General features: G+C 48.6%; 9 protein-coding genes across 9 annotated transcripts; 3 read left to right on the plus strand and 6 right to left on the minus strand.

Moving 5' to 3' along the window:
• Positions 1-769: 769 nt before the first annotated feature.
• Positions 770-1,417, minus strand: ANOM_004076 (Bromodomain associated domain protein; the record flags this gene model as incomplete). The annotated part of the gene is made up of 1 exon (XM_015549333.1): positions 770-1,417. The coding sequence occupies one exon, from the start codon at positions 1,415-1,417 to the stop codon at positions 770-772; it is 648 nt and encodes a 215-aa protein (XP_015408981.1).
• A 415-nt stretch (positions 1,418-1,832) lies between these two features.
• ANOM_004077 (transcription initiation factor TFIID subunit 7 family protein) lies at positions 1,833-3,281 on the plus strand (the record flags this gene model as incomplete). The annotated part of the gene is made up of 1 exon (XM_015549334.1): positions 1,833-3,281. One exon carries the CDS (start codon positions 1,833-1,835, stop codon positions 3,279-3,281), a length of 1,449 nt encoding a protein of 482 aa, XP_015408982.1.
• Positions 3,282-3,594: 313 nt separating this feature from the next.
• On the plus strand, positions 3,595-4,980 carry ANOM_004078 (tryptophanyl-tRNA synthetase, cytoplasmic; the record flags this gene model as incomplete). The annotated part of the gene is made up of 3 exons (XM_015549335.1): positions 3,595-3,709; positions 3,780-4,254; positions 4,323-4,980. 3 exons carry the CDS (start codon positions 3,595-3,597, stop codon positions 4,978-4,980), a joined length of 1,248 nt encoding a protein of 415 aa, XP_015408983.1.
• Positions 4,981-5,188: 208 nt separating this feature from the next.
• Positions 5,189-5,760, minus strand: ANOM_004079 (uncharacterized protein; the record flags this gene model as incomplete). The annotated part of the gene is made up of 2 exons (XM_015549336.1): positions 5,189-5,603; positions 5,648-5,760. The coding sequence occupies 2 exons, from the start codon at positions 5,758-5,760 to the stop codon at positions 5,189-5,191; spliced, it is 528 nt and encodes a 175-aa protein (XP_015408964.1).
• Positions 5,761-6,722: 962 nt separating this feature from the next.
• On the minus strand, positions 6,723-7,342 carry ANOM_004080 (uncharacterized protein; the record flags this gene model as incomplete). The annotated part of the gene is made up of 2 exons (XM_015549337.1): positions 6,723-6,907; positions 6,964-7,342. The coding sequence occupies 2 exons, from the start codon at positions 7,340-7,342 to the stop codon at positions 6,723-6,725; spliced, it is 564 nt and encodes a 187-aa protein (XP_015408963.1).
• A 1,506-nt stretch (positions 7,343-8,848) lies between these two features.
• Positions 8,849-11,012, minus strand: ANOM_004081 (alpha/beta hydrolase; the record flags this gene model as incomplete). Its single annotated transcript, XM_015549338.1, has 4 exons — positions 8,849-9,166; positions 9,221-9,355; positions 9,459-9,932; positions 10,977-11,012. The coding sequence occupies 4 exons, from the start codon at positions 11,010-11,012 to the stop codon at positions 8,849-8,851; spliced, it is 963 nt and encodes a 320-aa protein (XP_015408962.1).
• A 525-nt stretch (positions 11,013-11,537) lies between these two features.
• On the minus strand, positions 11,538-13,602 carry ANOM_004082 (methionine--tRNA ligase MES1; the record flags this gene model as incomplete). The annotated part of the gene is made up of 3 exons (XM_015549339.1): positions 13,319-13,602; positions 12,324-13,239; positions 11,538-12,276 (listed from the first exon to the last, which is right to left on the minus strand). The coding sequence occupies exons 1-3, from the start codon at positions 13,497-13,499 to the stop codon at positions 11,538-11,540; spliced, it is 1,836 nt and encodes a 611-aa protein (XP_015408970.1). The 5' UTR covers positions 13,500-13,602.
• A 3,888-nt stretch (positions 13,603-17,490) lies between these two features.
• Positions 17,491-18,591, minus strand: ANOM_004083 (uncharacterized protein; the record flags this gene model as incomplete). Its single annotated transcript, XM_015549340.1, has 1 exon — positions 17,491-18,591. The coding sequence occupies one exon, from the start codon at positions 18,589-18,591 to the stop codon at positions 17,491-17,493; it is 1,101 nt and encodes a 366-aa protein (XP_015408969.1).
• Positions 18,592-19,958: 1,367 nt separating this feature from the next.
• On the plus strand, positions 19,959-22,955 carry ANOM_004084 (putative calcium/calmodulin dependent protein kinase; the record flags this gene model as incomplete). The annotated part of the gene is made up of 6 exons (XM_015549341.1): positions 19,959-20,070; positions 20,116-20,461; positions 20,528-21,072; positions 21,982-22,296; positions 22,345-22,559; positions 22,611-22,955. The coding sequence occupies 6 exons, from the start codon at positions 19,959-19,961 to the stop codon at positions 22,953-22,955; spliced, it is 1,878 nt and encodes a 625-aa protein (XP_015408961.1).
• Positions 22,956-23,788: the final 833 nt, after the last annotated feature.

A 23,788-nucleotide genomic window follows, 5' to 3' on the forward strand; every position in this document is an offset into this window, starting at 1 on the left:
GGCTTGCGGGAGGGAGGGGTGCGTGGTGGAGGATAGGTGGGTTTGGAAGGAGAGGTGAGAGGTTGTTGGGAGGGTGAAGGCGTAGACCATTGTGTCTGTGGGTGTAGGTGGTGGTGTAGTTTGGGGATTGGGGAGTTGGAGATGGAGTTTAAGTGAGGTTCGGGTGGTTGATGTCATGGCGGCCAAGACTTTTATTTACTGTTTGCTACGGAAGGTTTGCTACAATGGAGCTTTGGTGGTTGGTGATTCTTTGATTATTTCTAACTTTGAGTAGCGCTTCTTTGTCTGCTCCTCGCTCATTGATACTATAGCTAATGGTTTCATGCCGAATTGAGTGGTATATCTCTTCATATGGCCCGCTTTCACTCTGCTGGTTGACCCAATCTCATACCCTTGTTTGAATTGCATCCAGGGCAGGATATATAAGTCGACACGGCGGACCGCTGTATTCGAGGTCTCGGTGTGTCTATCTTCATGTCGAGAATATTGGCCGGGTGCATAGATATGTTGACTGTGAATACGGGCTGTAAGAATACCCAGTCGATCAAGTCGGCGACCAATCGTTCCCTTGGTCAAGGACAACAGTGTTGCCCAGCAGACCTTTTGTCCTTGCTGTCTGTTACCAGACAGTAGCGTGAGCGTATGTATAGGAGCAAAGAGACTCCAACAGAGTCTCCAATACAATGGTCCTTCCACCATGTACCGTCCGTTGTTCGCAGACGTTAATCCTCGAAGACGAGGAAAAACATCCTCCTTAAGCCTCACTGCTTCACACATCCATGCCCTCCCCGTCCGACAAGTTGCTCGGCGCACTGCTAACCCCGGAAGAATCACTCTCTGCGAAATACGGCGCCCGCGAACGCACCTGCGACCCCCATTCCTGGATGCTCGGCGCACCGCCCTCAATCACAATCGGATGTTCCTCGGCATTCTTTCCCAGGACAGTTCCCGCATATCTCGACTCCTCTCCCGTCTTACTGTGCTTCTTCTTCAACACCGTGAGATAATCTTCCTTCTCCAGGAAATCCGTATCCACAACGTCACCCTCGCTCGGTAGGAATCCCGCGATGCGTCGAATTTCCCGATTCGCCGGGCCCGTGAACCATCCTAGAAACCCTTCCAGTCCTCGCATGTCTTCGTCACCGTGCCAGTCTTCTTCCCACTCGCGGAGTTGTGGTCGCAACGCGCCCGCGTCTTGTAGGGCTTGGTAGATGTCTTCCAGGGTGGGGACGGGGTTGTTTGGGTGGGCGTTGGCGGCGTGCGTGGTTGCGGATGAGGCCAGGATCATCACGTAGCGGGCCGTGAGGTCGGCAAGGGTGTCTAGGACTGACGGACGGGTTGCGTGGAAGCCGGCTGCACGGAGAATCTGGATAATGGGCGGGCGGAGCAGAGCGTTGTGTAGATTTGGACCTGACATATTGATTGCTTTGTTGAAGGGAAAGTGAGAGTTGTGCCGTGGTGTATTTGAGTGATGCTGAGAGTCTGGGTTTCGCGGAAAGACAGGTTGATTCGTCAGATAGGAGAGAGACGAATAATGACGCAGGATGAGTATGAGGGAAGAATTGCGTTCTTAATTCGGTGGTGTTGATGGAATGAAAGTTGATGGAAAGGCGGAACGAAACAGTTCAGGTCAGCGGACTTCCGGCGGTCGCGTCGTTTCCTTTCCGCCTTTTGGCCTGTGTTCTCTTCCTCCGCAACCACAATTTACATCAACCAGACGTCCTCATTCTTATCCCTCACACCACATACACTCATACGTTCATTCTATTCCCCCGGCTTCAGCTTGGGGTCAAGCACTCCGCTTCACTCGTTGAATCTACGAACCGTCCACCATGTCTGAGGGTCGCCCGTCGCTGAAGCTCACCTTCGGCAAGAAAAAGGCGCCAGAGGAACCGCCCAAGAAGCCAGCTCCTCCTCCACCATCAGAAACCCCTCAACGCAAACTCACGCTAAAAATCGCGCGCAAACCAACCACAGAAGCAGAGCCAGAGAAGGCAAAGAAGAAAAAGCCATCGAAAAAGCGGCCAGCCGATGAACCCGCCGTCAGTGAGCCTTCTGCGTCGCGGCCCGCGCCAGAAAAACCGGCAGGCCCCAAGCGTTTGAAGTTGAACCCCTCCAAGAAACCCGGCGTGCAGTCGATTCGGATTAAGAATAAGGGCCTGGTTCCAAATCGGCCAGTTGGTGTTGGATACGACTCGGAAGCGTCAGATACAGAAATCGACCCCTCTATCGAGGAAGGATTTATCCTACGTATGCTCCCTGGAGAGGAATGTGAATATCTACGACGTGCTATCGCCGAACGACGATTTGATCGCTCAGAGTTCTCATTCAAACCGCTTACACGCGAAGGACGACGCGCCGTTTTTAGAGTTCGAGATAAGCAATTTGCTGCGGCTTTGGTGGATCTACCATGTATTATTGAGGGTATGAAGAGTTGGGATCGCCGTGGATGGTACAAGTCGGGGGATATCTGTCAGATGCTGTTGGTGCTGGGCCCGGTTGCGAACGAGAAAGAAGCTTTGGAGTACCCACTCCCTCCCGAGGTCGAACACGGCGATGATAAGACTTTGCAGTATCCTCATGGTCTGACACCGCCTTTGCAATGGGTGCGCAGGCGGCGATTCCGTGAGCGAGTTAGCACTCGGACGATCGAACAGGTCGAGAAGGCTGTGGAAGATTTGATTGCACAGGATGAAGCCGCTTTTGGCATCCCTCGTTACGAGTTGGTCGATAGCGCGTCACTGAACCGGGCGGAGGGCCTCGTACAAAGTGGAGAATATGACGAGTACGATGACGAGCAGGATGCCGAAGGTGAATGGGATATGGGGATGGAAGAGGCCCCCGGTATCTTTGAAGACTTTGAGGACGCCCTTGCTGCGGAGATGGAAGCTGCTCTGGCCGCCGATGACAATGCAGCTCCTCCCGCTGCCGCTGCGACTCCCGTGGACAGTGGGGTTTATCAGGCTGGTACGCCTATGGCAACGAAGCCGTCCACACCTGCAGCGGAGTCGTCGGGCGACGAGAGCGACGAGTCTGATGGAGATGAACGCGGTGTGCCTGAAGATGGACTGGATGAGGAGCAGCTGGAACAGCGGCAACAAATGCAACAGCAACGCGAAGAAATTGCAGAGTTAGAAGCGCTTATCCGAACGGAGACTGCTAAGTGGGAGAAGATGCAAAACCAGATTTTGAAGAACAAGCTTGCCAGGCGCATTCAGGAATTGAAGAAGGATCTTTCTCTGAAGAAAGTATCTATCGGAGAAGGTGACGAGGACGCTTAATCTTGTTACGTTTTGAGATATGCTTTTGTTGGATCGTTGAAACTTGATACCCCGAATAAATTATTGTTGCAAAATTGAATGACAGAGTTCACGTACGAACTGGCTTTTTCTTTTTCTTTCTTATCTTCTGCTCATTTTTCCTGCTATTGTAATTTAGTGGGGGCAGAAATGGTGTACCTTATCGCTTCTTAATTAACTGAAGATCAATGTCCCGTGACTAGTGCTTAGCCCTAGATTAAATATGGTGAGTCACTGTCATCCTACATAAACAAACCAACTTTACTTTCTCTTTGTATCACCTGCAACCTGAACAATGGCTGAGAATATGACAACATCTAATCAAGAACAAGACATCAATCCTTGGTCTGTCGAGGCGCCCGGGATGAGAACGGCGATGTTGCCTCGATTGACTACGAAGCTATCTCCCGGTATGTTTACCGCAAGCGCATCGCTGGCAACATACTAACCACCGCAGAAAATGGAACACGTCCATTATAGATCAAAAACTCCTCGAGCGTTTCGAGCAGGTCACTGGGCACAAGCCGCACCGTTGGCTCCGACGCGGTCTGTTCTTCAGCCACCGTGACTTCGACCGGATCCTGAACCTATACGAACGCGGCGAGCCCTTCTTCCTCTACACCGGTCGTGGCCCAAGCACCGGCAGTCTGCACCTGGGACACACGATTCCTCTGCAATTTACCAAGTGGCTTCAAGACGTCTTCGACGTACCCCTGGTATTCATGCTCACGGACGACGAGAAAGCCCTATTCAAAGACAGTCTCACCTTCGAAGAAACAATGGAATACGCCAAGGAGAATGCTCGAGACATCATTGCCATTGGGTTCGACAAGAAGAAGACCTTTATCTACAGCGATCTCAAGTACTTCAGCAACCACTTTCTGATGAACGCATGGGAGTTCTCGAAGCTCGTGACTTTCAACCAAGTCCGAGGCGCATTCGGCTTCAATGAAAGGTATTGTAGCATGCTAGACTTACCTATTTATGTTGAAGCTGAACTCAGCTAACCGTGAACTAAAACAGTACCAACATCGGCCGTATCTTCTTCCCCTCGGTTCAATGCGTAGCCGCCTTCGCAACATCCTACCCAGAAATCTGGACAGATGACCCACAACCGACTCGCACCCAGTCCATCGCCAACATCCCCTGCCTGATCCCCATGGGCATCGACCAGGACCCCTACTTCCGTTTGCTGCGGGATAACGCGCATAAGATGCGCTTCCCGTCGCCTAAGCCGGCGCTCATCCATTCCAAATTCCTCACTGCGCTGCAGGGTCCTGGGGGGAAGATGTCCTCGTCGAACCCTAATTCCGCTATCTTCATGTCTGATACGCCGAAACAGATCAAAACGAAGATTAACAAGTATGCGTTCAGTGGCGGGCAGGTTAGCGTAGAAGATCATCGTCGTCTTGGGGGAAATCCGGATGTGGATGTTTCGTATATCTATCTGACGTATTTTGAGGAGGACGACGCGAAGCTCGAGGAGGTTTATAAGAGCTATAAGAGCGGTGAGCTCTTGACGGGTGAGTTGAAGAAGATGGCCATCGAGGCTTTGCAGGAGTATGTACATCACTTTCAAGAGAGGAGAGGGCTGGTTAGTGATGAGGTTCTCGACGAGTATATGCGGCCAAGGAAGTTGGTTTGGGAGGGAAATCAGAATCCTGTTAAGGAGAATCTCTGACTGTATGGTTGGGGATTGGATTCTTCCAGGGGGGTTGAAAGTCGACTGCTGTCTACCAACGCTGTCCAGCTGCAGCTCAGAAATGCCGGTAGTCTCCGTATACAGACTGAGTTTATTGAATTTACATTACATCCATCATCCAACAATTTCCTGCAAGACTAAATGTACAACAATAGACACATCCACATCCACACACGCACGCAATCACTCACCTAACAACCGCACTCCCCGTCCCCTCCCTAACAGCCCTACCAGCATCAACTTCCTCCTCCCTCTCATAACCACCATCAAAATCCCCATCCGGCTCCGTAGGCGACCGCCCAACCCTCTCCCCAAGCATCCACTCATGCACCTCCTTCCTCCCCAACTCCCTCACCTCCCCACCATCCCCAGCAGCAGCAGCAGAAGCAGAAGCAGGATATCCCGGCCCCAACGCACTCCCCACAGGCCCAGCATGAGCCCCCGCCTGGTCACTAGCACGGGCACTCTTCCCCTCAACGTTTGCCGCGATACTCCCCTCATTAGGCTGCTGCTCTACGCCGTATTGCGTGTCCACGTCGGCCGCAAAGTGGAGGTCGCGTTGTTGCTGTTGGCGGGATTGGGTAAGCTCGGAGAGGGTGCCACTGTTTGAGGGCCTGGATTGCGGACCACGGGTTATGGTTGGTACATTATCGCCGTGGTGGCGGGTGCGTTGTTTGTGTTGTTCCAGGGGGGTCTGCGAGATGGGGTTTTGGGGTTGGGTGTAGGTTGTGCTTTGGGGGGTTGGGATTGGGTGGACATCTTGACTCCTTGAGGGGAGTGGTGTTTTGTGGGTTGATAAAGCTAAAGTATGTATGTATATATGTATGTAAATTAATATTCTATTAGACTTGTCAGTGTAGAGTGGAGAATTGGTTATATCAGGGCTTGATGTGCATGTGACGTCACGGGTAGATAGCTGGATTTTTGATACATAGATTAAATTAGGGCTTCGTGTTGGTACTCCGGAGTACGTAGCGTCAAAACAAGGTGGAGCGATGTGATGAAAGCTTATTTGCATTAAGAGTTTTTAGTTTGAAACTAGTTAGTAGTTACTTCCATTGATTAATTGTTCTATTGTAGTAGTTCTAGGTTGGGAGCTACCCTATGTATACTACCTAACTTATTAACCGCTTGGAAAGTAGGTAATTGTAAACCCTTCTACCTTTGTCTGAGTGAAATAAGACTCGATTAAAAGAACCAGACTACATATATTTATATACTAAGTTCCTATATCGTAAAACAAACTAAGTAACATTCCTTACTCGTATTCCCCGCTATAGGAGACTACAAAGTCGGGGGAAGCGAGATTTAGAACATGCAGTACTATTTAAGATCGACGTGTGACCATTCTGAGAAGGCTGGATCAACGATCACACAATGTTTGAGCTGAAAGCTTCTAAAGGTGTTGTGTTTAACAAGGCCATGTTACAGGTACCGGTGGGACAAAAGCTAGCAGCTACAGTGGAAAGAGGAGCAACGATGCCTAGTCTTTGGCCGCCAACATTCAGCTATATGCGCCACATTGCTGGAGTTTACACTAATCTGACTAAATGGAATCTATCTCTGTGGAGTCGATCACATTTTCCTTGACCTTCTTGAGCTAGTGGGCCTTTAGGTCGTCCTGAGTGATCGAATCGGCATCTATACTAGTGTCCATATAGTCAAAGAACAGGATGGCAGAATACAGGCATACATTCATCACAATAAAACTATTACTTAACTTATACAACTTCCCTTAGGACTCTTTTCAGGTTATCCATCGTTAATACCCGCACTTGAATGTTTCCATTCATAACAAGGTCCGCTAGACGGCCGCTGTGCTTTCGCAGGTCCGTCGCCAACTGCTCTTTGGACAGTGTCTGTGTCGTCTCAGGGACCCCATACCGCAGGATCCAGATCTTCTTGTCTTATAATTCCCAGTGAGTGCCAGACTCTGTCACAAGCGCGGGATTTTGATCTTACCACTCTGTAAGCTTAATTCCCACTCCCATCGGTGGATATCATCGGCATTGGTGAAGCGGTTCCAATCCCCTGGGGCTGCCAGGATGACGACTTTTGGTACAGACAGGAAAATATCGGAAATCCGTCGCACGACTTGATCGGGGGTCGTGTCCCGTCTCATTTCCCATTGATCCAACCAGACTCGACGCTTGGCTTCCTCCATCATCTCTGCAACAAGGCGTGCCATAACGCGCCCACGCTCGGACATCCCATCCGGTGAGGTCCACCGGTAGAAGATAATACAGTTATATGCATGAGAAATGAGCTGCTGGGGCGCGACTGTGGCTTCACTAGGCTCCCAGGGGCTGTGGAGAGAACACGATTCCGCTCGTTCAATCATAGTGTATACTGTGTCGCCGTCTAAGATATTGAAAAATACACTCAACGGCGGAATGAGCCGGTCATTAATTGCCCCTGAGCCTGTGTGCTTGCTTTTCTTTTGACATATCCATGGATATTGCCAAACACTGGCCAGATAAGTACGGAACATGGAGCTTTATGTCCACCAGCATCGCTTGGATCGAACCTTTTTCTCATCCGTGGCAAGGCCGTGTCCAGAGTTCAGAAGAGATTATAGTTCAAGATGGTCACTGAAAAGGAATGATCTCGCGTGCTAGTCGATCGGCCAAGCCTGATCGATCGTCAAGCTCAGCTGCGCCACATATACATCCTACTACTATCTGCAGGCCTGACTCGCTGATGTACAATCTTCAGCTCAGCCTTGACTCAAGATCTCTAAGCGAACCGCTCCACGGAGATCAACGCGATCTTTCCCAAGTAGATCCACTGCCGATCTGTTGACTCGTCACCAATTGGGGCTGGGCTCCACTTCAGCTTATGTTTCCAAAGCGCGAAGCTAATACGGAGGACAAGTAGGATACATACAAGGAATAGAGAATTTCCAGAATTTAACTACTAAAAACTTAGTTAATTAGAAGGTAGTTAGCTAGCTTTCTATGCTTTCAGCTAATGGGTTTTTCCCTACAGACCGACTTTTGCCATCCCAGTTTCATTAAAACAAAATTTAATATCAAACTAGGCTTCCAAAGTGGAGTCGAACTAGCTATTAGAGAGAACTCGCTTAACTACTTCTTCACATAATATACTTTATAAGAATCCTCTCTAAGAAAGCTAATAGATCCAATAGGACCAAGCCGCTTAATTAATTACTATCCTCAATACTCCATCCAAGACCAATTCTAAATCTACTAAAAGGCGGGAAAAATGCCATATATCTTATGAGATGTGAAATTTCGAACCCATCACCAATACTCACCTTAACGCGATTGCCATACTCTAATCAGAGAGGGTGCTTTAGCGGTTATTATTCTATGAGTAGTGTCTCTGTTATATTCTCAAATCAGTACGAAATGAACAACTCCTGATCGGTAAGGATTGCTACAGATACGGGGTGCGACTTCTATCTGCCAAATCCCCCGGATAGCTCTTTGTGCTCCTATCAATCTCGATCCTTATACTTGATCTAGGATATGGATCTAGGTATTAGCTCTAGAGGCCTTATAATAGTTCTATTGCTAGTAAGTATATATGGGTTTTATTGGGAGGGGTTATAAGTTATTTACAAGATATAAAGGTATCTGTGACACTACAGTAAAGCCAAATATCTAGAGTTCTGGGAGACAGACAAAAGTATATATGAATACTTGAAAAATAGACCACTAGACCTGAAAAGCATGCTAGAATATAAGACTCTGGCTTGGTACCTTCCAGGTCTTAGAAACTTGACATGAAGGCCAAAAAGCACATACCAAGCTCCCCATCTCATAATTCCCAGAAAAGAGGAGAGAAAGAAAGCCGTACTATACAACAACACCAGCCCATACCCCTAGGTCCTCATACCCTCAAAAAACTCCCCAAGCATCCGATTAACCTCCTCCCTCGCCTCCAACTGAACCCAATGCCCCGTCGTCGACACCCTCCTTACCACCAAATCGCCAGCGCAGACAGCCCTCATCCCCTCTTCAAGACCAGGCATCTCCAAGCTTGACTTTCTCGGACAAACCAAGAGAACCGGCATAGACAGTGAAGGGGTAATACGGGCCTGTTCTTCGTCTTCCACGTTGATATTCGAGACCAGAGCCCGGTACCAATTCAGTGCTGAGGCGTGGTGACCGACTAGGAGTTTTTGGTGGGTTTTAAATTCCTGGGCCTTTCGTTAGTTTTGTTGTTGGGGGATTGGATTCTTGTGGAAACGAACTTCTTCAGTGATGTAAGGAGCTAATGGGGCTCGATGGTCGGATAGAAGCCATTCTTCTATTGCCCCGGTTGGGCAAAGGTGTGAGGTCCATAGTGAGGGATTGTGGGGGTAGAAGAGGGTGAAGAAGGAATCTGCCTGTATCGTTATTTGTTAGCTCATGTCCTCTCCATTATGGTGGATTAACACCATCCCAATCTCCATAGACTTAGGACTCGGATTAGAAAGAAAGAAAACATACAAACCGATCCAACAATTCCCCACTCCCCTCCCTAGCAAAAAAGCCCACATACCCAAACCTCTCAAACCCCAAGATATTCCTCGTAACGTTATTCACAGTATCCAAATCAAACTTCACTGCGGGACTCATATACGGCACGTCCAAAAAGACACATGACAGCAACCTCTCTGGGAAGTAGTCCGCCAATCGAGACAGAAGCGTGCACCCCGTGTCGTGTCCCACGGCATGGACTTTGTCGACCCCCTCAGCGTCCAGGATGGAGATTATCTCCGCGGCCATGGACTTAGTTTTGTACGCGGTGATGTCGCATGGTTTACTGGTGGCCCCGTAGCCGAGGAGGTCTGGGGCGATGATGCCGTAGCCGAGTGATGAGAGGTAGGGGATTTGATGACGCCAGTCGTAGGATGTTGAGGGGAAGCCGTGAAGGAGGAGGATTGTTGGTTTGGATTGGTTTTCTGGGGGTGGTGGGTGTAGCTGTAGGTGTATTGGGTTTGTGGGGGGTGTGGGTTTTTGTGCTCATTTTCTTTGTCTTTCTTGCAATATTCGTAGTAATAACTTGGTCTTTGGGTTGTTCGTGGTTGCTGTTTGAACTTATGAATGATTCTAATTCCTGGTGTTGCTGGATCTATATAAATAGGGTTTCGAGTGTCAGCGGAGAGTTTCGGAGACTTGGCGTTGCGCTTATGGTAGGAGAATGCGTTGTGATTGGGCTTTGGGTGTTAGTTTAGTGGGATATGCTTTTACTGTTGGTTTGTTGCAACTAACTATAGGATAACTGGTTCGCTAATACTTTGAGTCAGTCAGAGGCATCTAAAACATATATGGAGGTGAGAGGAACGGACCAAGATCGGGAATGCGTGCTAGGTCTGTTTCATACCTTGTCGGAACTTAGACACTTGCCATAGAGACCCACAAGCGTAACATCTAGGCTATGCCGGTCTCCTATTTGCCCCAGGGATATCTTATATAATAGTACCAGCTAGTAGTTGTGAAGTGTCCCTGGAGATGAAATTAGGGCTAGGATATAAGTACACTCTTGCTTTCTTGATTTCCTATTTTGTGTCACTATTCAACAATTGGGGTGATAGCTCAGTTGGGAGAGCGCACGACTGAAGTTTCAACTTCACCTCTAACACCATCTGGTGATCGTGAGGTCGCTGGTTCGATCCCGGCTCGCCCCATATTTTTTGCTTTTCTGTCCTACTATCGAGGTCATGTTTGTCTATCTCTTTTCTTTTTACCGTTCGTTATTTTGTACATACAATGTAAATCGAGTAGTTCCTTGCCAAGCTCTCTGTGAGGTCATTCTAACCTGCAGTACGGGCGAACTCTGTGGCAGGCTAGTCGAGCTGACCGAGCAGCAGCGCCAAATCGTCCTTTCAACCTTCACCTACATTCTCACTACTCAATAATGACCCCTTTTTGCATTGAAACTGTCGTTGCGAGCTGATGGCACGGAACACGGATAGGACAGGACGCGGGGCATACAGGATGAAAATACGGGACAGGCATGCTTACGTGGGACAGAGGAATGCGAGGGACATAGCTGGACATAGAGACGGAAGAAGGCCAGCGTGGCGGCGAGAGGGTCGGTAAAGCAAAGGGAAGCGTGGGGCAATTGGCAAGGTTGAGTCGGTTTCAGCGGGTTGAGGAGCATGTCCTGTATATAGAATCCGTGGTCAGGCAATCGGCCTCGGCACCCCGGGAAGAGCATTAGAAGAGACCGTATTCGGGTATAATGCAATAATCAGTATCTAACCTGTGTACGCCAGCAATCCGGGCTTGAATATCAAGGTGATAGGCATCTTGGAGACTAAAGAATCTCCAAGATAGTGTCAGTTGATTGATAGTATGCTCTCCGTGGTATCATCTCTAACTACACTTTCCAGGACGTTGAAGTCACCGGACATATGAATATTGTATAAAATAATAAAAGAAAATCACATCAAATCTTTCAAATAAATAGGCTCTAGGTGATCATATCAATCATGTCTACCACATCGCTGGTGGCATCCTTCTAGACGTACAGCGCGACATCATCTAGTATAGAATGTCGCGCGTGACCGTATGGTTATTGGTCTACTGTTGAATGTTCAATTTCTCTGCGGACTGAGAGATCTCGGACACTCCGTCGGCGGTGGCGGCAGCAGCCTCCTTCTCCTTCTGCTCCTTCTTTTTCTCCTTCTTGGCCAATTTCTCGGCCTTCTTAGCGGCCTTCTTCTTGGCCTCTTCCTCCTTGACCTTCTTGGCCTCCTCGTCACCGAACATGTCACGCCACTCGTTGGCCTTCTCGGGCTTGATGTTGCTGAACAGGAACTTGGCCTTGCCAATCTCGTGGTTGGGCTTCACGGTGTCGGCGTTCCAACGATCCGGGATCAGAATAGCCTCAGTACGGAGGATCTCGTTGATGCTGGCGGCGGTTTCGGGCATGTAGGGGGAGAGGAGGGCAGACAGGAGGTGGATGAGGTTGAGGGCAAGGCCGATCACAGCGGCGCACTTGACCGGCTCGTTCTCGGCGAGCTTGTTATCGAGGCTGTTGGACTGGAGGAACAGGTTACCCTTCTGGGAGATGGTGAGGACGGTGTCAATGGCAGCGCGGATCTTGACGGCATCGAGTTGCTGGATGTATTGGGTGAGAAGTTCGTTGATTTCCTCCTTCCAAGCGTCAAAGGCAGGGTCAGAATAGGTGGTGTAGTCGGGCACAATGTTGTCGTAGTTCTTAGAGTTGACGAACTTCACGACACGGCTGACGAAGTTACCCAGGTTCTTGAGGAGAATGTTGTTGTTGGAGCTGATGAAGAGGTCCCAGTTGAACTCGCTGTCGCCAGTCTCGGGACGGTGAGAGAGCAGGTAGTAACGCCATACGTCGCAGGGATGCCAGTCTTCTTGGCTGAGTCTCCGAACACACCGATGCCGCGAGACTTGGAGAACTTGCCACCCTCATAAGTCAGGTATTCGGTGGTAGAGAGGTGGTGGACCTTCAGCCACTTCTCCCGAGTACCGATTTCAGTACCGGGGAACATGACGGAGTGGTAGGCAACGTTGTCCTTTCCAATGAACTGGTAAAGCTCGACATTCTCCGGGTTGCGCCACCACTTCTCCCACTGGTCGGTGTAGTTTGCGGTAATGGACACATAACCAATGCAAGCGTCAAACCAGGAGTAGATAACCTTTTCCTCGTAGCCTGGCAGAGGCACCTGAGTACCCCACTTAATATCTCTAGTAATGCTGCGCTCTTGCAATCCCTTCGTCAACCAGGATGAGGTGATATCCTTTCCGTTCTGAGACCATCCTCCCTTTGTCGAAGACTCGTCGAAGAATGCCTGGATCTCGGGTTGTAACTTGTCCAACTTCAGGAAGATATGTTTCGTATCCCTCTTCACGGGGGTGGCCCCATCGAGCTTGCAGCGAGGCTTGATAAGATCCAATGGGTCCAAAAGCTGACCGCAGAGGTCGCATTGATCACCATAAGCATCGATATACTTGCAGTGTGGGCATTCACCCTGGATAAAGCGGTCTGCCAAGAACGACTTGTGCTCCTCACAGTATAATTGAGTTGTTACGTGCTCCGACAAGAAACCGTTATCGTGAAGCTTAAGGAAGATATCCTGAGTAATCTTAGTCTGAAGCTCGGTGGTTGTGCGGCCGAAAATATCAAAGCTGATGTTAAACCATTTGTAAACTTCGGCATGGAGGGCATAGTATTTGTCGCAAAGTTCCTTGGTGGTCATGTTCTCTTGGATGGCTCTCGCTTCGGACGTCGTGCCGTACTCATCGGTACCTGAAGGACCGGGACAGTTAGCATGAGCGCAGCAATGGAGGGGTTTGATAGTGTTCGCGGGGTTGTATAGAGGACTTACCGCAGACATAAAGGGTGTTGGCACCACGACCCCGACCATATCTGGCAAAGACATCAGCCGACAGGGTCGAACCTATCAAATTGCCCAGATGAGGAACATTGTTCACGTATGGCAGAGCGCTAGTGACGAGAAAATTGCGCTTCCCGGATTCGGGGAGGATGGGTTTATTTTGTTCCGTCATGTTTCCAGCCGATCAGAGGACGTCAACGTTTCAATGGTGAGAGTGGGTTATGGTGTCCTCAAGGTAGTCAGGGGAAGACTGGGGTTGGCAGGAATTCGTGTGCGGGAAAGAAGATAAGCACTTTCAACATCCAAAAGTCTTTTGCCCCGCAAAGGCAGGTGACTCATGGAATTTATTCCAGGAACCCCTCGATGGCTGACTCAGCACGTTTTCTATGCGCCCTACAAATGATCAGTCTATCCCATACTCCGAAGTCGGGTTCAATGCTTGCTTTTTAGGTAATTGGAATTGTTTGGAACTTATTATAGAAGAGAATAACATTGTGTTATGTGGTTTACATGGAGCTCTAGTTAAACTCTTATCACTTCGTATTCTACGGCCAGTCAATGTCGTCTGGGCACGAGAGATCTCCATAGCCAGCAGACTACGCTCCTGCAAAACCCCAGCAATGATAGGAGCATCATGGAGGCCCACACGGGGCAATGTGCTGCACGGTTCATGCTAAGCGTGCTATTAATTTACCCCGTAGATCAATTGACTCAGGGCCAACCTTGTTAGACTGTCAAATACCATTCTATACCGAATCCGGAACGATATTATCTCCAGCTTATGTCCGAGGTGGAATCTGAATTAATTCATTGGAAAGTTTCGGAATCACGGGGATCTGAAGACTGTACAAAGAAAGTGGAGCGTTTCAGCCATGGGTTATTCCCAGTATTGGATGTGCTTATGTCCATTCAAGTTATCAGGATGAGGACAAAGGATTGAGGGAGACATGTTTTACTCAATATCGATATTTCTTTCCTTTTGGGTAAAAATTGAGGCCATAAAGTAAAGCTATGGTATTGAGATGAGTAAGAAAATGCAAAAAAAAGGATGTTGACGAGAGTGGGATTTGAACCCACGCCCCTTTCGAGACTGGAACCTTACTCCAGCTGAGAGATTATTAGTTATTTGTTTGAGAAGACATCAGATTAATAGTGGTACTAACCGCCTTAGACCGCTCGGCCATCTCGCCTTTGGTTGCTTCTCTTTTGTATAAATAAGCTATATAGATCTAAGCCGTCATTGATAAAGAATTATCATTTCAACTTGATTCAATATTGACTGTGTCACTACCAAATTAATATGTAGACCTCTAATATCTGTAATATTTGCTCTATAGTCAACTGGCTACGGATACTATGTACTGTGTGTTGTCCATTTGCTCGCTACAGTTTTCTTAGGATTCTTCACTCTTTGTGTGTTATATATATTTGACTCAGCCCTAATTGACCTCAGGGGCCGACTATGAGCAATGCTTTTGCGACTAATTACAAATCCAAGGAGATATAGCTCATCACTATCTATGACATTAGATATAGAACACAGCATCTCAAGACATACCAAAGGCCCAATTGAGACCTGAGCCGATCCCAGTGTCCTACCAGCGTAGTGCTTGGAAGTTGAGCTGATCTATTCCCGGTGAGCGTGCAACATGTATAATTCCTGAGAAAAATGCAACGGATTATATGTACAATATATCTATATGTAACGCCTATATATATTTATGGATAGAATAGACGTTATGCTTCTGTTTAGAGAAAAAAAAAGTGAAAAAGTGACAAAAGAACTCAAGGTACTTAATATACAGAGAAAAATGTCCCGTAACCATTCTTTCAGTACTCCATTACTGGTGCAATTAAGGAATATTGAACTTTTCTGCCAGCACAAGGGACAGTAAAGAATCCACTCAAATCGCTGCAAACTCCGTTGCATCCTCGAGTTCAGTTAGATCCAAAGATGTTTCTGCCGCGATTAATCCCATCACCTTGTCCATGGGCTTGAAATTTCCGCCACCACCGCCGGTGCTAACGGCTTTGTATCTTGCTGATCATTGAAAGATGCCTGCCTGGGAGCCTTTGAATGCCATAACTAGCTCCTTCACGATTGAATTGTTCTGAATGGCCTCCTTGCAGGGAGTCAAGTCAGGTGGGTGTGCGTCGGATGGATTGAAAAACTTATTGAGCAGCGCCCGTGGAACAGTCTGAAACCGAAGACCCTCTACCAACCCAATAATTTCGCCTCCCTGCAGTATGTACAAGTCTCCAGCATAGATACCAGGCTCAGCCTGTGACACCTTGCGTACGTACGATTGGTATTCGCTCCTTGGGAGGAGCGGCCTGGCAATGCGCAAGGACTTAAATCAAGGTATCACGAAGAAGTTCTTCCGCGTGTCGATAGTATTGCCACCGTTCAAGATGAAACCAGCGAGATGGCTGACACTGTCAATATAATGCGGTGAGATCGTTGCCTCCATCTTTTGATGATAAGACAACCCCTGCTGCGGCTCTCATTCCATATAACACGACCTGCTGCATGCCTTGATAGCGATCCGCGTAATCAACAAGGCTAGAAAATAGTGTATACGTCAGGCCACGCGATAGCCGATTAGCAACACCTTCGTTAGCCAGACGATCTAGGACCTCGATTCTGCTGGTAACAAGATGAGCATAGGAGGACCACTGATCTAACCAGACTTAGCTGTCTCCAAATTCCACCTCTGCAGAGGCGAAGCCATAGTCCAGATTCTCGGAATTTGGCAGGACATTGTACTACTGAAGCTGCACGGATAGCCTCTTGCTGAAGTCTGCTATAGCGACAACCCCTATTCGCTGTGGGATGGTCTTGTCTTCATGGAGAACAAGGCCCTGGAAGACCTGGATGTTACGAATATCCATCCCTGGGGGCTTTGAACCCGGTCGGATGCGATGAAAGAGATGCTTTGCGAGCGTCAACGCGATATCGACGTGAGTTGACTGTGCACAATAGACGTTATTATATTGAGAACATATACAGGAGAGAGACCCTTACCGATGTCACAACACCATGTCCATTCATACGATGCCCATTTGCCGCCTCGAAGAACCCTGGTTGCGGTAGATCGGATTGGATGATAATGGACCCTTCTTCGCCTAAAATACTCTCCTCAAGCACCTGATGAATTAGAGAAGTAGGGAGTGTGGATGGAATCCCAACAGAGTCTGCGTGATGGATACAAATTGGTAGTTGATTCTTAACAAGCTGCCAGTCACCTGTATACTGAAGCCAATAGTTCTTCGCATTCAAACTGTACGAGGGAAGGTCATCTAACAGGCGCAAATTTCGTTCAAATGGCCGGTGCCATTCCACCCAGTTGGCATCTATGCCAGCACGGTAGACAGATGCCAAGGTACTCGAAAGGGTTAAAAAGCTGTCTTCCCCGAGCCGCAGGGAGGGTAGAATCAACGAAGCCTCCGGAATGGCATTCTTGATGAACTGCACAAATGTTGGTTGCTGAGGCACATCTCCCGCCGGCCGTTACGCGCAGCAACCTCATACTTCGCACCATGGAGGTTTATTTTACCTCCGCTTCCGTTACCCGAATCGCAAGCATGGCATGGATATCTATTTCACATTTGGGTTGGAGCAATTCAGCCCGACGACCAGCTAAAAGCAGAGAATCGGAGGCAGATAGCACTCCGGCAGCGTATAGGGCGGCATAGTCTCCCAGATTTGCTCCCATGGCGAATTGACCAGCAGTCATCGCCATCCACAACGAGATGTCATTTGTTGCAAGTTCTTGTTCTAGTGCCGGGCACTGGGCGGACAATTGTCGTCGCCACGCAGTAGTAGCACCCGAGTTTCATCTTCCATGTGCCGATGTGCATTTCCAATACTATGCATGTGCGACGATGGTCAAACAAGAGCATAGCCCCACTCAGATGCCCCCAAATGTATCTGCGACTTTCAGCTAGCTGAGGAACGCTTTTTGCTCTATGATGGATCTACGGGCGTGGAGCAAGGCGGAAGTGCGTGTGCTGAGCGCTCTGTGAGCGGGAGCATCCGGATAGCCCGTTTCTTATGTTGATACATATTAGAGTTGTAACATGATCCAACTCGTGCGCAAGCAGGGAGTAACTAATCACTTGATATATTGTCTCTCGCCCGCACGAGGAGGAATAGGAGTTGGTCAGTACTTAATGTGATCTTCACAGTCCGATTCGCAATCGGTCTCACAACCATGCGCGTGACGGCGGAGACTGAGTAATGCCCGGGCATCAAGGTGGTCCGGCCAGCTACTGTACCAATCCAGAAACTCGGAGATCGAGTCAAATCGCGGCTTGCGCCCATACAGGACTTGACCCTCGTAGGAGTTGCCCTCAAACTCCATGAAGACCACCCGCCACCTCCAGTCCTGGATGTTGCGGGCATCCGGGGCGTCATCGTCCTCATCCTGGGTCTCGTCCTCATCCTCATCCAGACATTGACGGCAGTACAGATAGGCACTATACCACCGGGGGTAATGGCCCACATAGCCCTCGCCGGTGACGAGGCCCGCTTTGACCTCCATATCGCAGTCTGGGGCTGCAATGATTGAAATCTTGTTGATCAGTCGCGATACCTGGTCGTCTTCGAGATTTTCCCGCAGCCGCGCGCACTCCTGGCGCACTCGCTCATGGTACCGCTCGCGCTGCTCGCTCGAGTCAAGCCCCTCCACCAGGACCTCTTCGAGCCCGGACATAACATAAAGCCCCGCCGCGAAGGGGGCCACGCCGGAGCGGCGAAAGTCCGGATCCGCCACCTCGTGCGCGTACGTCAGGAACCGACCCAGCTCGTCGCAGCGCGGGATCGAGCCGGGAGGGTCCTCGCCCCCCGCGGCAGCCCACCTCTCCGCCTGCCGCTGGAACACCTCCTGCAGGGTGTCCAGGTAGATCTGCCGCGCTTCATCCGTGCACAGCCGCGCCGGATAGATTCCGTCAATGGCGAAGAGGGGGAGCGCGTCCTCTGCCAGAGCGGGCACCTCCGCCAGGCGCCGGGTCCGCCGGAATCGGTTCGCCGTCCACTCCGCGGCGGGATTATTGCAGCCACCGGGCTCGTCATCAGTGTCCAGCGCCCCGAAATGGCGCCACTCCGCCATTCGTTGGATCTTCTCCTGCTCATTCGCCAGCCCGCGGGCCTCGACCTCAGCAATGCGGTGCTGGATGAACTGTCGGTTGGCGGCACCCATGCGCGCGCGGAATCGGGCCACGGCCTGCCGCATCGTTGCATCCGCCTCCGATGCCGTGGCCATTGCAGGCCGTGGTTAGGTGGTAGTCTGAGGTAGGAAGTGGTTAGAGAAGAACAACATTGTGGGAGAGAAAATTAGTACCCTTGGAAGGGAAGTGACCATGTGTTGATAACCCACTTCTACTATTTGTGCTGTATTTAATTTTTTCGTCACTATTTGTTTTTCGATTTCAAAAGGCTACATAGTGACGTCACTGATATTTCAGGGGGAATGAACTTTTGCAATTAATGAAGTATGACCCTTCTTATATAGCCTGCATCGCTTCAACTGGAGGACCTCCGCTTAGGAATTACACTGCTTGATATAGACAAAGTAAAAAAGGACATTAACCATTAGGCGAGATGGCCGAGCGGTCTAAGGCGGTTAGTACCACTATGAATCTTATCTTATCGAACAATCAACTAATAATCTCTCAGCTGGAGTAAGGTTCCAGTCTCGAAAGGGGCGTGGGTTCAAATCCCACTCTCGTCAACATCTTTTTTTCCTCTCCTTTCTCTTTCTATCGGAGAGCAGGGTATGCGTCGAGAGAAGGGATATATGTTCAAGATCCCTTTCTATGCCCATGACAACACAGATAGTGATCAGCATACTCCGACATCCTCTAAGAATATCTCCTGACACTTGTTGGCTACCAAATCTGGCCTTTCCAGAATGCAATCCATATATTAGCTGTACCACTCTACGAAGCATACCGGCAGAATCCCATTTTCGAAAGCATCCTTCGAGTGAAGTCTGTGTGGTCATAGTTGAGTGACTTGGCTTGAAGTTCTGGCCATCCCCGAAAGCGTGGTTCTACGGACAGCGAGGTACAATTGAATAATCCAAATGATGGGTCGGAGACAAAGTTCCAAGTCCCGCACATAGATGTAGAGATGAAGATTTCTAAACCACCTTATTGCATGCGTTGGTACAAATAGACTTTATGTAGTCATTGAGTATTCCAATATAAACACTAAAAGTGCCACACCTGTCCTCCATGGCAAGAAGGTAGAAATGTTACATAGCTAATAGATGATGAGGAATGAATCCCGTACGGATGAGACTTGCCGACAGGTCAGTCTAGTAGTCAATATGCTTAATTACGTAGGTACAAATATCTGATGTATGTGACGATGTTCCTGCCAGTACCAAGCCTTTTCGTCTTCTGATAAGACTTCCCTATTTATGACCCTCCTCACACCGCAGCCTTGATTGTTGGCAGCCTAGGTGCTGCTATTCACTCTTTCTGCCCACGCGTCTCCTTGTTGATTTCCTGATTTCTTTCCCATTCTTCCTTTCCCCCGTTGCGGTTGATATCGCTGTTCGCCATTCCCCCTCTTCTTCATTTGCCTATTATCATCCCCTTCCTGTTGATTTCTTTTACTGGAGCCATGGTTGATCTCCCGAGTGCGGCAGCGCGCATCGCTGTCAATTTCCCTGACATGGCGTTGCTCCCTGTGACAGAGGCCGATCGTGAGGCTCAGGTTGAAGCCATGACGAAGAGTGGGTGTCTGATCTCTTCTGTTACCTAGCCACTAACAGTTGCAGGGTTGAACTGGATGTCGGTGATGGATACAACAGCTGTACGCCTGTTGGATACCGTACGAAGCGGTCGTGCTTCTGGTACCACGGACATGGTACAGCTTAACCATAAGCATCACAAAAGCGCCTATATTTTGCATCGGAGCGGTTGCAAGTCCACTGAGCGCTGCGACAAGTGCACGGAGACAAAATCTCGTTATGAAGTATGTATTGTCTCTCCATCCTTTCGCGGGCGTGCTCTCTGCCACGGGGCCTGCTCGAACTGCGTTGCACGAGGTCGTGGAAACGATTGTTCGATTCGTAGGGCGTTTGCCAAAGCGAGCGGCCAGAATTTTGATCCAGGGAATATTGGGTAGGTTCCTATTATTATTATTATTATTATTTTTATTTTACTGGACCAGCAACTTAATTGTTGTAGCGACATTATCAGCTTTGGCGGTTTTGTGCGCGCTTCCTTTAGCGAGGCCGAGAAGCTCAAGAAGTCGGAGGCTGTTGTATTTTATGAAAGTGATGATGAGAAGATGACGGCGAAGAACGGTGGTGAGTCTGTGAAGGAGGAACCGGACGCTATCGAGTCCGTTATTTCTACTCCCAGTGGTAAGGCGACCGCCTCTAGTGCTTCTCCATCTGAAGTCCTCGACGCTGTGAATCGGGTCGGCGATCGTCTGTTGCATAATACCGATGCCGTCAATCAACTGCTACAAAGGTCCGCCAAGCTGGCGGCCTCTATTGGGTTCCTGTCATCCAACTTGAAGGTTCCTGTGACTGCCTCGCCCAGGCCGACTGGCAGACAACCTGCCCTGGTCACTGATACGAGCAGTAATTTAGGGTCCTTCCCGGCGTCGGGTAGTCTCAAATTTCGCCATTCTAAGTTTCTGTCTGGCTTACCTCGTTCCCGCACTATTGATGACTTGGATGAGGACATAGTGGTTGCAGAGAAACCTGCTTCTAAGAAGCAGAAGAGTAAGTAGAGATGCCTTTCATGTGGTGATTACTACTCGCTTCTGTATGTGGCTTCGGTTACTTGGCTACAGATTTGTATGTAACTGTGGCAGTTTCGGAGATGGCTCTGTAGTTAATTCTGTTATTTCATGTTTGGCTGTTTTTTACCCTCCCTTTTGAGCGCCGTAGAGAGTTTTGTTTAGCTATCTTTTGTAATGTGGGTGGGACCACTGCAATCGGTCCTTTGAAGCTGTAAAACCCTTATTTCAAGCAAGGACCTCAATCCCCTGCTGGATTCAATTTCACTCCGATCATTAACCTAATATCTAATTACTAGAAGTCTAGGTCGTCCCAGAAGGCCCAAGAAAGATCAATCTCGCTGGCAAATAGCAACAACAAACAGTAGCCAAAGAAGACCTGGAGGGCAATGGAGTCGTGAGTGCTTTGGAAAATCACTAGTATAATAGTACCGATATATTATCCTAAATACTGTATTAAATTAAAAATGAATACTACAGATAGCACTATAAGAAAAGTTCTTTAGGTACTAAGTAAGATACTGAATATTGATTAAACAGTTGGAATTCTTGATTCTTAGCTAATGCGAAACGTGATGCGCGTCTTCCCGATCCTTGAATCCGAAAAACTTCCAAGTTCCTGCACCTCACACTCTGCCTCCAATGTTGGCACCAAGGTCTTCCGCTCTTCTAGTGAGCCGCTTTTGTAAACGCTCAGTGTATTTAAACACTTTCCAGCACGCATCAATCTCAAGATCAAAGCTTCTTTTCCATCGCACAACCAGCACAATGTCAAGGGACTCTCTGCTTTCTACACAGCATACAGGTCCGTCTGGTCGCACTTACACTATCGAACATGTTCTGAAGGAAGAAATTTCTCCACCGCGTCAAGTCTATCGTGCCTCATGAGCAGACACCGAACATTCCCCATGTTTACATGCTTATATCTCCTTCAAGGCGGAGGGTCAGCAGTTCATATTAAAGTACATACACCCCGTCAACTTTGAAGATTTTGAAGAAGTCAATAATCGCCTACGTGGAAATGCCAGCCATGTCCGCCTTGCTGTGGACACGATCCCTGACAAGTCTATGTTTGTTTTCGAACACTTCACAGGTCATCTCTTAGCTCTTGCCCAGAAGGACTTGCCCCTTGTGGTGATCAAGAGAATCCTCAAGAATGCCCTTACTGGGCTTGCTGAGCTTCATGATCAGGATATCGTACACATAGGTATTTTCACTGCTATTAGAATACTGAACAACAACTTACCCTCTGTAGATGTAAAAGCAAACAATGTTATCAATTGGCGGAATCGCAATGATGAGATTATTGTTGCACAAGTTCAACTTGGAGATCTGGAAGATGCAGTTCATATTCCCCCAGGATGCGACATGGTCGGGAAACAGGCAGGAAACTGGATGTGGAGGAGCCCCGAAGCCCACGCAAGAGGGCCTGTTAACAAACCTTCAGATGTTTTCTCATTTGCTCTTGTTGTAAGTTCCCCCCTGAAATTCTTCAAGCGCAGCTGGTAGCTGGCTGCCTAGTGCATCTGCGCCGTCTATAAGCGTATCATTTTCGCAGTGCGAGAAGACGAGTTGGAAGAGGGTGTTGATCCCCTAGCTGTCGTGATCGAGCGCCAGATCTCTTACTTCGCAGATGAAGACGGGCTCAACGGGTTCTTGAAGCATCTTGGTGACAACCCATGGGTTCGCGTTTTTGAAGTGACTCGGGACGGATTCAACCAGGAGACCCCGCGTGAGCCATTCGCGTTCTGGAATGGTGTTGATGATGACTTTAAAAGTCTCATATGTTCCATGACACGTTTTGATCCGGGGAGAAGGATCACGGCGTGTCAGGCGTTGGAGCATAAATGGTTTGAGGGTGTTTGATCGGGAGCAGTCAAAGTGTTACTCCGTTCAATGAAATATTTTCATGAGCACTAATTTGGCGTCAAATATATTGATATATTGGCCTGTCCAGAATTGAAATTGAGCAGTTAGTTAATCAATATTTTTCAATCAGTCTTTCTGTAAGCCCTCATTTCACCTCAGCCATAATTGGCGCTCATTTAATATTCAGTAATAGAATATCGCCTATAAAGAGCTGGTTACTCTTTTAGATCTCGGATCCGGAGTAGGCTATTGGGAGAGGATGATTGCATTTTTTTAGATTGTAAAACGGCTCATAATTTTCCTATACCATTATATTCCCTATGAAGCGTTCCTCCTTTTGTTTTTTTGCTTAACATCGTACTCCAGTATATCTGGATTGTACCTGGGCTTCTCCTTGGATATTGCTCTAAGAATATCTTTGGTATTCCCATCTAACACTAGTTCCTATTAGTAGACTGGGCTCAAAAAGACTGAGTAAATCATCCACTATTGCCTCAGACTTCGATTCCAGGTCAACGGTACCATGGGCCTGCAGCAACCTTGTTATTTTTTCACATCGATAAGCTGAGCTAAGGACAGCATTGAATGGAGCCCGACAACCGATCTCACGAACGCGGAACGGCACCATTAAAGGGTTCTCATTATCTGCCAGTACAATGTATGACCTACAATAGCCCATACAATCGGACGGAAGAATCCATTTTTGCTCTGTTGATGCACCATTGTACCTTGCTATATTAGTTAACAAAGGCTGTAATCTTCTAAAGGACAGATATTACTGACATTCAAAGCCCTTTGCTCTGCCACCTTCCCACCAATTATCCACAATA

The sequence above is a fragment of the Aspergillus nomiae genome (assembly GCF_001204775.2).
Source record: "Aspergillus nomiae NRRL 13137 chromosome Unknown contig00062, whole genome shotgun sequence".
NCBI classification, from domain to species: Eukaryota; Fungi; Ascomycota; class Eurotiomycetes; order Eurotiales; family Aspergillaceae; genus Aspergillus; species Aspergillus nomiae.